We start from the raw sequence: 13,242 nt of genomic DNA, 5'->3' as shown, positions 1-13,242 counted from the left end.
CAAAACAAGATAAAACTGGAACCATGCATCAAATGGGGCAAATTAAAAACAATGAAAGATGCCATTGCAATCAATGCAAACATTGAAACAATAGATTCCTTACAAGTTGGCGAAAAAATGAGGACAGACCTTTCATCCAGATTAATAGACACTGCACTAGGCTTGACAAGGGGAGGCAACAAATCATACAAAGAACTATGGTGGTGGAATGAAGAGGTACAAACCATTATAAAGGAGAAAAAAGCCTTATATAAAATATGGTTCAAATCCAAAAACTCAGATGACAAGACAAATTACAAAAAATCCAAGAGAATAGCTACAAAGGCGGTGGCTAGGGCCAAAGCTATGGCATACGATGACATGTATAAAGAACTACATACCAAAGAAGGGCAAAATAAAATATACAGATTAATCAAAAATAAAGATGGGAAATTGATAATAAAGGAAAAAGAAATAATGAATATATGGAAAGAATATTTTCAGGAGCTTCTCAACTTTAATCCCCACATACTACATCTGGATGAACACTCCCCATGTCAAAATCACATGCCTCAAGCATATGAAAAACAACAAAGCTAGGGGTCCAGACGATATTCCAATAGAAAGCCTTAAAGTACTAGGAGATGATAGAATACATCTCCTCACAAATCTGTACAAAATACTTGGAAATGAAGAGGTTCCCCAAAAATGGAGGCAGGGCTATCTAGTTCCTATCTTTAAAAATAAAGGGGATCCACACAATTGTCAAAATTACAGGGGCATAAAACTAATGTCACACTGTCTAAAACTATACGAGAAAATAATAGAAAAAAGATTAAGAGACATAATCGAAATAGGAGAAACTCATTTTGGCTTTATGCCTGGAAGATCAACAACTGATGCTATCCACGCAATTAGGCAAAAAAATTCAGGGAAAAGAACAAAAAGCTATACATGGACTTTCTCGATCTAGAAAAGGCCTTCGATAGAATCCCAAGAAAACATATCTGGTGGGCGCTACGCCATAAAAAGATTCCCGAAAAATATATAAGAATAATACAGGATATGTATATGTGCCATACAACTATGGTCCGTAGCACATCAGGTACTTCAGCAGGCTTCACAATAGCGGAAGGAGTTCATTAAGGGTCGGCTCTCAGTCCACTTCTCTTCATTACAGTAATAGATGTATTAGCTCAGTCTATACCTAGACGGAATATATGGTGATATGAGGAGATGAAACAGAGAGTATTGATATAAATGAATGGCAGATATCGGCAATTGAAAGCTGCAAATATTTGGGCACCACTATACAAACAAACGGCACAATAAAAAAAGAGATAAAGACTAAAATTATCAAGGGTGGTTAAAGTGGAGATCTTTATCTGGAGTGCTATTTGACAAAAGAATCCCACACAAATTAAAGGTAAAAATTTACAGTTCCATAGTACAACTAACTGTTCTTTATAGTTCGGAAACTTGGCCAACCAAAGAATCAGATGAGAGAGTCTACAAACTATGGAGATGAGAATGATGTGGATGATTGCTGGGGTAACAAGAAAGAATAAAGTGCACAGTACAAGAATACTAAGTAGTTTAAAGGTAGTGCCCATTAAGACTAAGTTAATGGTAAACAGACTTGGTATGGGCACACAATGAGAAGGCCTATGAACTACATAGGAAATAAGGTTGAGAGTTTGGAATTGGGCAAATGTAAAAGAGGAAGGCCAAAACTTCAATGGGGCCATAAAGTTAGAGCCAATATAAAGAAGTATAAATTAGATAAAAGAGATTGTATGAATAACATAAAGTGGAGATAAATGTTGAAGGAGCTTACCTCCAGAAAAGGTGAAAGCTAAAGAGAGAAAAAAACAACTCTTTTAACGTGGGAAATTTTAAAAACATTTATTGTTTTGTCCTTTGCTCCAAAAAATTGAGATAATTATCCTCCTCCAATATCCTCTACTTCCTCGTCAAAAAAAAGGATATCTATAAATTAACAGTTCTTGCATTATCATTTCTAGGGTTTTCGATGCATTTTTTTTAAATAATGTAAGTTTATTTTTTATAGGTTTGTTCTGTGGAAGTTTGATCCATGGCTATTGAAACTTGAATATTGGATATATATAATTGAAGAACGTTCAAATCTTTAAAAAAATAAAACATATGTAATTAATTTGATAGTAATAAATTTAGTACTTTTTTATTAATCCCATTTAATAATTTGTTTATCAATAGTTGACCATAATGGATACTAATTCTTTTTTAATTTTAAATAACTAGTGTTATTGTTAGGATCAAATAACCAAAATGTATTTTTTCAAATTGAATGTTTTCCTACCTCAATGGAGCCTTCTGGCTTATTTTCCGATAGTAGGCATACTGATGGGGTCACACGTATCCCATGGTCTCAGGAAAAATTTTTAATATGGGATTTCTCTTGTCTGGACACTAACTCCCCTTCTAAATATAACAAGGATGCTCTGAACAGAGCTCAAAATTTTAAGATCAGCAAATACAGCTATGATTTCTCAAATTACATATTCATTATCATACCCATCATTTGCTTCACCTTAACTACATATGGTGATTTGGCTAAAAACTTATTTAAAGACGTTGGCCGCCTAATCAGAAAATCTGGGGAGTCTCGCGAAGGTTTTTACTTAAGGCAGAGGATCGCAATGGCCATTCCTAAGGCTAATTATGTTTGTTTTATTAATTCGATTTCTCCTGATGATTAGATGAAGGAAGTTTTGAATAATTTTTGCTGCTTTCGCTTTTTTTTGTATATTACATTATTTTATGATCTATGCCTCAATATTGTCCTTTTGTTATTATGATTTTTTTTTCGTAATCCTTTAATAATTATATATTTTTTTGAATATTTATTATTTATATTGGAATATGAAATTTATATATTAAAAAAAAAAATTATATTATATAAAATAATTAATATTACAATCAAATGTCGTTTTAAATTGGAACTTGAAGATTTTGAAACTGATATACTTTTTGAGCACATTTTACATTTGATAAGTATTGAATTAGTTCCTTCAATATAGAATGTTGCTGTAAAATATTTCATATTTGGGACATGGTAAAGATTCATCTGATTTTGAATTTTCAGATTCAGATAATGAAATAATAATATACATGCTTATGCTAATCTATTAAATTAAAATATAAACAATAATATTCAAATTAATAAAACGCGTTCCAAGTTCGTCAAAAACAAAAGGAACGCCATTCACCATTTTTTTTAAACAAACAAACTTCGTTCACGAACGCGTTCATTTACAACTACTTAAAATTAATTTATTCCTAATATAAAAAATTATATCAATTATCCACAACAAACCATTTGTCAAATCCTTTATATTGTTATATTGTGAATCCCTGCTGTCTAAAATTATATGTTAACCTGGTGAGAAAAGTTCAGCATTATTTTCTATAAAATAAATACATTTGATGGAACAAATAAATAAATAAGGAGTTTAAAGTCATAAGCTAACAAAATATTGTAGGGATGTTTATATAAGTAATTATGGAAAAGGCTAAAATTTAGATGAATATTATAGGGTGCGTGCTATAGATGTTAGAGTGGATGCGCTAATTCACGGTGGCAATAAAAAAAATTCACCCCCTTTCAGGCTTACTACTAAAAAAAATTAAACCAGACCCGCCCGATCATGAAGGACAATATTTCGTTCACGCCCGTCACGCTAAGAAAGTCACGATGCTTTTAAATTTTTCAAAACTTTATTTATATACTTTTACGCTTTATTCTATCATATTTTTTAATTCCATATTAACAACACAAAATAATTAATTTATAAATTAAGAGTTTTATTTAGAAAAAGAAGAATGCCCATGTTCTTTTATTTCATCTGTGTTCGCCTTTCCTCTTATAAGCGATAGAAAATAACTTTCCGGGTCTAAATTTTTTTTACTAAAGGAAATGAATTTTCCTACTTCTAAAATTCAAAATATTGTCATTGTTATTTGTTCTGTAAGTGATGAATCTCTAATTTCATCCTCACAAATTTTCCTGGGTAGATATTGAAGCTTCATTAGTATGGTCTGGAAATTCTCTAAATGTTTCTTAGAGTATACGGTTATTTACATGTAGGATGAATTAGAAAATTTATAAATGGTAGCTGGTATTGACTTATGCATATCGTTTAATCTTCTATCATTTCGCATTTTTAAGGTTGTATCGGAGACCTGCAGAAGTACCATTTGTACGGCCCGGTCCAGATTAAAAAATTTTCGGCCCGGCCTGGCCCGGGTTTAAAAATTTAAGGCCCGGCCATATTTAAAAAAAAATTTTTTTAGGCCCGTCTCGGAATTTTTAAAAATTATATTTGACCTGGTATATTCAAAAAATTCATTATTTCGTGTTTTATCATAATTTTCGGTGAGTATTATCATTTAATAAGCATGTATATTAGCTAACTTGAAATTTCGATACTATATGTCTAGACCTTTGCTCCTTCTATGAGCAAAATTTTCAGGCTTGTATAATATTTTTCTGAATAAAAAAACTTAGCCGTTTTAAAAAACGGCTCAAAACGAGCCGTTTAACAACACCAAATATTTTATTTTATTTTATTCTAAACAGACATTTAGTATATTACAAATGCTATGTATTTATAAAAAAAATAAAAATGATATTTTTAATAAAAATGATATTTTTAATAAAAAATATAACAATATATCATATAATAATGTATTTAATCCTTTGCATATTTATTCCATGGCAGGAAAACTATAATTTTATTATGTAATAGATACTATGAGTGTTAGCTAGTTAACTTTCACCAAAAATTATATTAATTATAACTATATATAATCATTATAACCATATCTAATTGACGAATATAATAATTCATGTTGTATAAATTTTTTAAAAAATACGGCCCGGCCCGGTCCGGGTATTTTAAAAAAAAATTTCAGGCCTGGCCCGGGTATATTTTAAAAATTTCAGGCCGGGCCTGCAGGTCTCTGATATATATCTTCCTTTCCTTCATTGTAATAAATTAACTTTAAATAAATTGGATTTTGTTGTTTGTTTAAGAATACAATTTATGTTAATTGATTGATTATCGTTAATGTACTTTCGATGAATATATAAACATATTTAAAGATTCCGATTTTATTTTATTAAGATTAGAAAATTTATATTATAATTTTAAAATTGCATATTCATAAAAAAAAAAATTTAAAAGATTAAATTTTCTGTGATTCACGGGTAATTTATGTTCAGGTCCAATCTTGCCCTACAAAATATTTGGGAAGACCCGTCACGCAGACTCACGCTGTGACCCACTGTGATTTATCGTGTCACATAGAAGTACACATAGAAGTAGTGTTGTTAAAAAGCTCTTATTTTTATAGATTTTTAAAACGGCCAGATTAAGAATTTAGCCAAAATATAATTACGTAAGCCTCTAAATTTTGCTCATAGATGACAGGAGGGTTTTATAGACCTCTATTTTCCTAATCTGGTTTATATAATATTATTTGGGCAAAAATTTTAATCGGGGAGTTTTTAAAAATAGACCCAAATCGGGCTTTTTAACATCACTATATAAGAAGAATAAAAAAAATAGAAAAGCATTGAGACAGGAGTTAATTTTTTTTCACGCCTTCTACAAAGTATCTTTCTTAGATAGTTTTCGGCTAAAAAGGAAGTTATTAACTAAAATTATAAACTCATGGATAAAAAAATATAATACTAGAAACTAGATAAAAAAAATAAATTCTTCGAGTAAACCCGACCGGTACCTGATTCGACCGAAATTAAAATTAATTAAAATAATCCGAACCAACCAACAGTTGTGTGTGTTCTTAGATTAGGTAGGGTTTTGCAGACCTCTACTAAAAACCTTATTATAATGCTTTTTATAATAATATAAATAAATTTTTATTCATTTTTTTCAAAAAAATAATTTTTATCAATAAATAAATAGTATATTTTACAGTTAAATGAAAAAAAAAACAATGCTACAAACCCAAATTTGATACAATATTGTATTGTTTTTTTTAAAAAAAATGAACTAAAGTGGTTAAAACGTTTAAAACATTCACACATAATTTTGTGTAAATTCATCTCATCCTTTATCGAAAAATTTAAACGGGTTGTTGAATATATTGCTTGTAAGCGTTGAGTTTTGAAGCTATCGACATGTCAACATATTTATCTCCTATTTTGACGATCATGCCACCTATTAAGCTTGGATCAACCTTAAAGATAAAAAAAATAAATAATGATATTATTATATATTAACAATAATCAATTTCGTATTTTATGGTGTCAATAAATATATAAATATTAGGATGCGAATAAGGAATGTATTCCTTTAATGAGCGATGAATCCCTTCTACATGATTATTCATCCTCAGGCTCCTAATATCAAATGTATTCCACATTTGATATTTAAATTTTGCATTTTAATTCATACGAGTATTTTTAAAGTAGCTTAAAAAATCATGATGTGAATTTATACTAAAAACTTCAGCAAGATCGTTAATTATATATGGCACATCCCTTTCTAACAAGAAAGAAATGGCCATTATAATTCGAAAAAATTTCTTTATATATTTTGGCTGAATAGTCGGTTAAGTTGACTTTCTTGAATGGCTCTTAACAATTTTATAGTGCGAAAAACCGCTTTAAGGGCTAAATATACGCCAATTTCAAAATCAATAGTGGCAAATCGAGGGGAAAAATAACCATAATGATAAACAATAACTTTTTAATAATGAAAACATATTTAAATAAGTATTCTTATATTTATCGGACAATAAAATGTATGCACAAATAATTAGAGTATAATTAACTAAAATAGAAATAGTATAAAAAATATTTTAGGCGAGGTATTAAAAGTACCCTTTAAAAAAAAAATTTTCAGTCAAGCAAAGGCCTGATAAATATGAGTTGTAAAAAATATATAATTTGTTATCGTCTCTGTTAAAAAATAAAAAATTTCTCCTATCAATTGTAAATTTGTGTTCTTCACGTAAAATTATGCTGTAATTATTAAGAGGAAATTGAGGTCTAGTTGACTGAACCACATGCCCCATTATTGATTTCACCGCCAAAAATCTTGGCGAAGTTATTGAATGATATAAACAGAACATATCCCATTTCCGAATGCGCATTACCTTTTGGTAAATTTTTGGTAAACTAAAATGAATGTCTATTTTTATCTCATCTTTGAGTTTATTAATGGTGACGAGAAGATGATAGTGTTCTCGTCACGGTGATCATGTGTTCGGGTCATAGTAAATGGTGCCCCTAATTTACCTCTCCCCTTACATATATTTAAGCGATATTTGTAATACAAGTCTTCATAATCAAGAACGCATAAATATCGGTTAGAATAGATAATATTCTTTTTGTATTTTGATTTAATTCTTCCCTCTAATTCGTATTTCTTTTTATGAAATAATTTGGGGCACATTTTACTACGACCCAAACACATAATCATGGTGATGATGAAGATTACTATCATCTTCTAGTCACAATTAATAAACTCAAGGATCAAATTAAAATAGATACTCATTTGAGTATAAACAAAATTTACCAGAAAGTAAGGAGAATTCGTAAATTGGATGTATTTTGTTTAAATCACCCAACGACTTTGCCAACATTTTTGGCAGTAAAATCAATAATGGGGCGTGTGGTTCAATCAACTAGACCTCCATTTCTTCTTGATAATTGAACATAAATTTACAATAGATAGGAGAAAATTTTTATTTTTTAACAGTGACGATAACAAATTATATATTTTTTACAACATTAAAGCGGTCTTTCGCACTATAATTGTTAAGGGCTGTTATTTCCACTTCTGTCAGTGCGTTCACATTCAAGAAAGTCAACTTACCCGACAATTCAGACAAAATAATGATATAAAGAAATTTTTTCGAATTAGAATGGTCATTCCTTTTTTGTTAGAAAGGGATGCGCCATATATAATTTACGATCTGAGGCAACAAGCTGAAGTTTTTAGGATAAATTAAATTAGTAATTTTTTGAACTATTTCGAAAAAAATACTTGGATAAATCATAATGCAAAGTGTTTCATCACTCATTAAAGGAATACATTCCTTATTCGTATCCTACTATTTATCTCTTTGTTTACACCATAAAAACTATAGAAAAGGATATAGACTTGAAATTAATCCAATTTGATGATGCCAGAAAGGTTACCGAAAGAAGAAAAAAAATATTGCATAATAGATGAAAAAATAAATGAAAATATAATACTTTACTGTGAAGGTTATTTTACCCCTATAGATTATTTGGATAAAATATCCAAATTTTTATATTCAAAAAAATCAAATCACAATTTTTCCATTGTATAACAAAATTGTTTTATAATGTTAATAAAGGATAACATTACTATTGATCCAAGTATCTATAGTCGGTTAAGCCAGAAGTGATATACGTCAATTTCAAAATTTATAGTTATTAAATTTTTGTTACATATACTATATCATATTGTTTCGTCACTGTTATTTTATTTATATAATAAACATGCACTAAACCTCTCATTTTTAATAGTTTTCCACACAATGGTATATGATCATATTTATATATCGCAATACAAATGTGTAATCATATTATATTCGCAATCCAACTATTATTTACAAATCTAGTGATAAAATACATATATTATTTTTATGTCATAATACATTATTATTTTTAATATTGTTTACAAAAGCTATAATAAATATTTAAAATTTTATATAGGATATATGATAAATGAATATTTTGGGATAAAAATTAAAGAATTTTAATATATAAAAGGTGCAATTATATTATCATTGAACCCTCATTAAGATATAGATATTCCTAAAATTATTAATCCTATTATATGTTCATTCTCGAATAAGTTGAATTTTAAATATGACCAGGTAAACGCGAGCCGAGCCACACAAATGATATAAACAGTTTTAAAAGTCATACTTTTAAATAGTTAGGAAAGACAACTATTATATGCATAGTTAAAAAATATAATATCAAATATATCCGCCTTGAAAAAAACAAGATTGTTTTTTCCATGAAACTAGCCGCTAAGCAAAAGGTATTAGTTCTCTAAACTATTCCTACAAAAAAAGTGGGATGTTCTGGTTAGAGTGTCTGATTGTTCTGGATATAATCACATAATATTTTATAGACAAAATGGCCAGTTTGGGCATTTTTTTTAAATTAAAAATTAATTCTTTATTCAATCAAAATATTAAAGGTCTAAAATGAAATAAAAGTTAAGTATAAAAACCAAGCGATCATTTTTAAATATAAGGTGGAAAAGTGAATGCGCTTTTTTAAAAACCATTGAGGGCAATGATGCATTATGATTTTTTAAAATTTATTATAAGTAATAATATAGGTTAAAATTTAGTAATAATTAAAATAAATAGATATACCTTAGTAGTTATCTTCAATAACTGTCCCTTTTTGATAAATCCATGCAAGGCTAATTCCACTTCTCTCATCATATCTTTATCTAATCCCTATCATAAATTATTAAAATTGGAATCAACAAAATGTTTGAAAAAGATTATAATTACCAATTTTATATTTTTAAATAATTCCAAACTTTAATTATATGGGTAGCTTTAGGTTGGAAAATGAATATCAAATTTATATTGTCTTGTACAATTTAAAAAAGATTGATAATTAAAACCCTTAACAAGAAGTACTATCCTCTATAATTTGTAATTGTGGTAATATTCAAATCTACTTTGAAACGAAATCAAGAAAAACGTAAGATATGCAAATTACTTTTAAACAAAATCAAGAAAGACGAAAGATATTCAAATCTACTTTTAAACAAAATCAAGAAAAAAGAAAGAAATCTCTATGCAAATTGAGACTATGTAAATATAGATTAAAGAAAAAGGATATGTAATGGAAACAAATATTATGCGAAAAGGTCTTCTTTTTTTTCTCTTGAATTTAGAATTTTATTTTTTTATCAGATAATTTTTAGTATTTTATACTTTTACTTTTTCTTTTTTGGTTATGTTTTCCCTTATATTAATTTATAATAAATTTTTAGTATTAGTATTTAATAAAGGATTCAAAACTATAATTTTAGTATCTAATTTTATTTCTATTTTATATTTAGGTTCCTAATCTCCCAATCCAAATTCTCCCAACTACAACAATAATAAAATAGGTAGACATCATGTATAGGATGGGATCTACAGTAAAAAATATATTATGTCCACTTTAATTCTTGGAAGGGGTGTGGGGGTAATAAAATCCATTTCATGAATTTTCTTGCATGTTAATGAATTAAAATTTAAAACCTCCATTATTTTTTACAAAATTCTAAATATTTTTGATCAATATATTTATACAATTTTACTAACGTAAAATAGATTATTAATGAGTAGTAATATGAGAAATACAAAAAATGGTCAGTTTTTTTGGATCAGTAAATTATAACTAATTAATGAAATTGAGTATAAATTATTAAGTGTCCTAAGAACTTTTCAAATTAATCATGCCGATTAATTTCATCAGATAATTAGATTTTTGATTCCATTATAGAATAAAAAATTCTGAGCAATTTCTTGGACAAGGTTAGACCAGTAATTTACTGTTTGATCAAAATCTTTAGAAAATCGCAAATTTAAAGGTAATAAAATTTATATACTTTAATAATTAAGCATTAACTTATACTATAAAAGATTCTTAAAAATTAAATTACTGGATATATTTAATAATCAAAATTAGGTAATATAAATTAATAATTATTATAAAAAATTTAGGATAAAAAAAAATATTGTTATAATATTTAAAATAGGAGATGGTCATTGTCATTTGTATGTAATGTAATATAAAATATTATCACAAACTAATAAATTTCTGATCAATTTTAGAAAATTAGACATTTAATAGCAATTATTAAATTTAAATATTAAATCTTAAAATTAGATATAATAAATAATACCAAATTAATTTTACTGGCAAATTAACTATAAATATTGCACATAATTAAAATGATGGAGAAAAATTGATTATTGAAAACCATTTAAAATTCTAGAAAATCTATTTACTAGTAATTCTATTACTAAAATTTTTTTATTTAACCCTAATATACTATCATATTGTTTATTAGAGGTTGGCAGAGCTTGTACCAAAGCTGAATGGCAGACAAGGTTGGGTTGGAATAAAATATTTCCAAACTGAGCCATGTAAATTGTGTAGAATATTTATATAGGCCAGGAGTAAAAAATGTTTTAAAGATTAAGTAAAAAAAAATAATCATGGGCCAAGCCAAACTCTTCTAAAAATGTGCCAACTTCTAATTAATATCAGTAAAATTAATATTGTCATTTATACTGAAAAAATATCTATAAAAGTACTGGTAATTTTAAATAAATAAATAACAGATCTAAAAATATATTAATTTTACATGTGCAGTAATAACTTCAGCTTTAATTTCCCCTCTATGAGATGACATTAAGGTGTCAAATGCCTTTATTATGCTGTATAATTTGTTGTACCTTCCATTTTCAATTACAACACCTAAATATAATTAAATAGTATTTTAACAAAATAATATATGGAAAAAGAATGAATATCCCTTAAATAAACACAAATTTATTGATCAATTTAAATAAAAAATTTAAGCTAGATAAAATTTGAAAATTTTTCTACTTAAAAAATTAGTCGTCATATTTGAAAAGCCCAATTTTTTCAAAAGTAGCACAATAAACTCTTTTTTAGGTTTGCGTGAGATTAAAGGGTTAAATACAATTGAAGATATTTTATTATCGGTATGGAGAGTATCACCAAATTTTTTCAATTCTTTTTCTACATTGTCTAACTTATTATCTTTATGTGCTGCAGAATATAAGGCATGGGCATATCGCCCTTCTAGCCCATAAAGTTGAAGAGAGGGCTAAATAAAGTGTTATATTTAATTTGTAATAAAAATATAAATACTTTGATAATATTTAGTTTTGCTAATGATGTTGAAAATGAACGCTATAGTAAATATTTAAATTTTGTAAAAATAGTGAATTTACCGCAAATATAAACATTGACATGTTGTTAAATGGTTAAATGTTTATAAAAGAGCGGCTGACATATAGCTAAGTAAAAAATTAAATATATAGTGATTTTAAAAAATTTAAAATATTGTGGAAATCAATTTTTTACAAATAGTCAATAGAACAATAAATATATATCCAGCCGAATAGTGTTGTTAAAAAGCGTGATTTAAGTCGATTAAATAAAACGGCCTGATTAAAATTATAACCCAAATAACATTATGTAAACCTAAAGATTTTGCTAAGAGCCTACAGAAATGCATCTATTTGTCAAATCTTGCTACAAAATATTTTTAGCTAAAATCTGAAGCTGTTTTCAAAAAAGTGACCCAGATCGAACTTTTAACAACTGCAGCCGATCCCTCTATTTATATGTTTGCGAGAAATTCCTTTTTAAATATTTTTCTGGATGAATTTAATACTAGACACATATTCATTTTACAAATAAGCTGAGAACTTTGCCGACTAATATAAATTTTATGTTACAATTAGAGATCCTAAAAACCCATTCGATCTGAAAGCCCGCCTCGTTAGACCGCAGTTTTTTTTAAAGATAATTGACTTGACCTGGTTAATCGTTCGTCTATAATTAGGAAGTAGGGCCAAACAATTTATACATTAAAAAAATATCTCTGATCTTTAGTAAAATTTTTATAGACCAGCCAGCCCTGACATTTTTATTTTAATATATTTTTTTGACTTTCAAGCTAATATTTTAGTTTTGATTAATAAATAGGTCGTAAAAAATTAATATTTTGAGAGATGCCTAATTAAAATAGAAAATAAATAAATAATTTAGTAAATCCACAAAAATCATACATGTTATTTATTTATATGATACAAATACAAATACATAATATAAATATCAGGGACAATTGATTCACAAAACAGTTGTTGAAGAAAGAAAATGATAGTCATTGAAGATCGAATAAAAACTTGAATTGATATTTGGGAAAAAATAAATATATATATATTAAAAAATAGGGTAGGTAAAATCAACAGAAAAATTAACAGCATATCTTAATTTTAATTGATCTAGCCATGTAAATTTAAAATAATTAAGAGCCAGTGGCGTCGCTAGGGGGTAGCGAAGGGGCTCGAGCCCCCTGAAAAATTTGAATAGCCGCCTGAAGCAAAAAATTTTTTTTAATGGCTCCTTAATATCCCCTTGAACTAAAAATAAATTTT

At 27.4% G+C, this 13,242-nt stretch overlaps 1 protein-coding gene across 1 annotated transcript; it reads right to left on the bottom strand.

Annotated features, from left to right (window-relative positions):
* Window positions 1–5,970: 5,970 nt before the first annotated feature.
* Window positions 5,971–12,093, bottom strand: LOC135931776 (ATP synthase subunit O, mitochondrial-like). Its single transcript, XM_065469074.1, has 6 exons — window positions 12,031–12,093; window positions 11,948–11,989; window positions 11,660–11,903; window positions 11,415–11,527; window positions 9,415–9,501; window positions 5,971–6,225 (listed from the first exon to the last, which is right to left on the bottom strand). Exons 1-6 carry the CDS (start codon window positions 12,049–12,051, stop codon window positions 6,112–6,114), a joined length of 621 nt encoding a protein of 206 aa, XP_065325146.1. The 5' UTR covers window positions 12,052–12,093; the 3' UTR covers window positions 5,971–6,111.
* Window positions 12,094–13,242: the final 1,149 nt, after the last annotated feature.

This window comes from Gordionus sp. m RMFG-2023, chromosome 1 (assembly GCF_954871325.1).
Source record: "Gordionus sp. m RMFG-2023 chromosome 1, tfGorSpeb1-WG-v2, whole genome shotgun sequence".
Classification (NCBI taxonomy): Eukaryota; Metazoa; Nematomorpha; class Gordioida; order Chordodea; family Parachordodidae; genus Gordionus; species Gordionus sp. m RMFG-2023.
Note: the sequence above shows the minus strand (reverse complement) of the source record. Positions and strands in the feature narration are given on the sequence as shown.

Bases quoted from the DNA above. Each gene is read 5' to 3' on its own strand.
- LOC135931776 (XM_065469074.1), bottom strand. From the start codon at position 12,051: ATGTCAATGTTTATATTTGCG. The intron at 11,990-12,030 runs GTAAATTCACTA...TATTTACTATAG, and splicing joins TGTCAATGTTTATATTTGCG to CGTTCATTTTCAACATCATT. The intron at 11,528-11,659 runs GTAGAAAAATTT...AATTATATTTAG, and splicing joins TATGACGACTAATTTTTTAA to GTGTTGTAATTGAAAATGGA.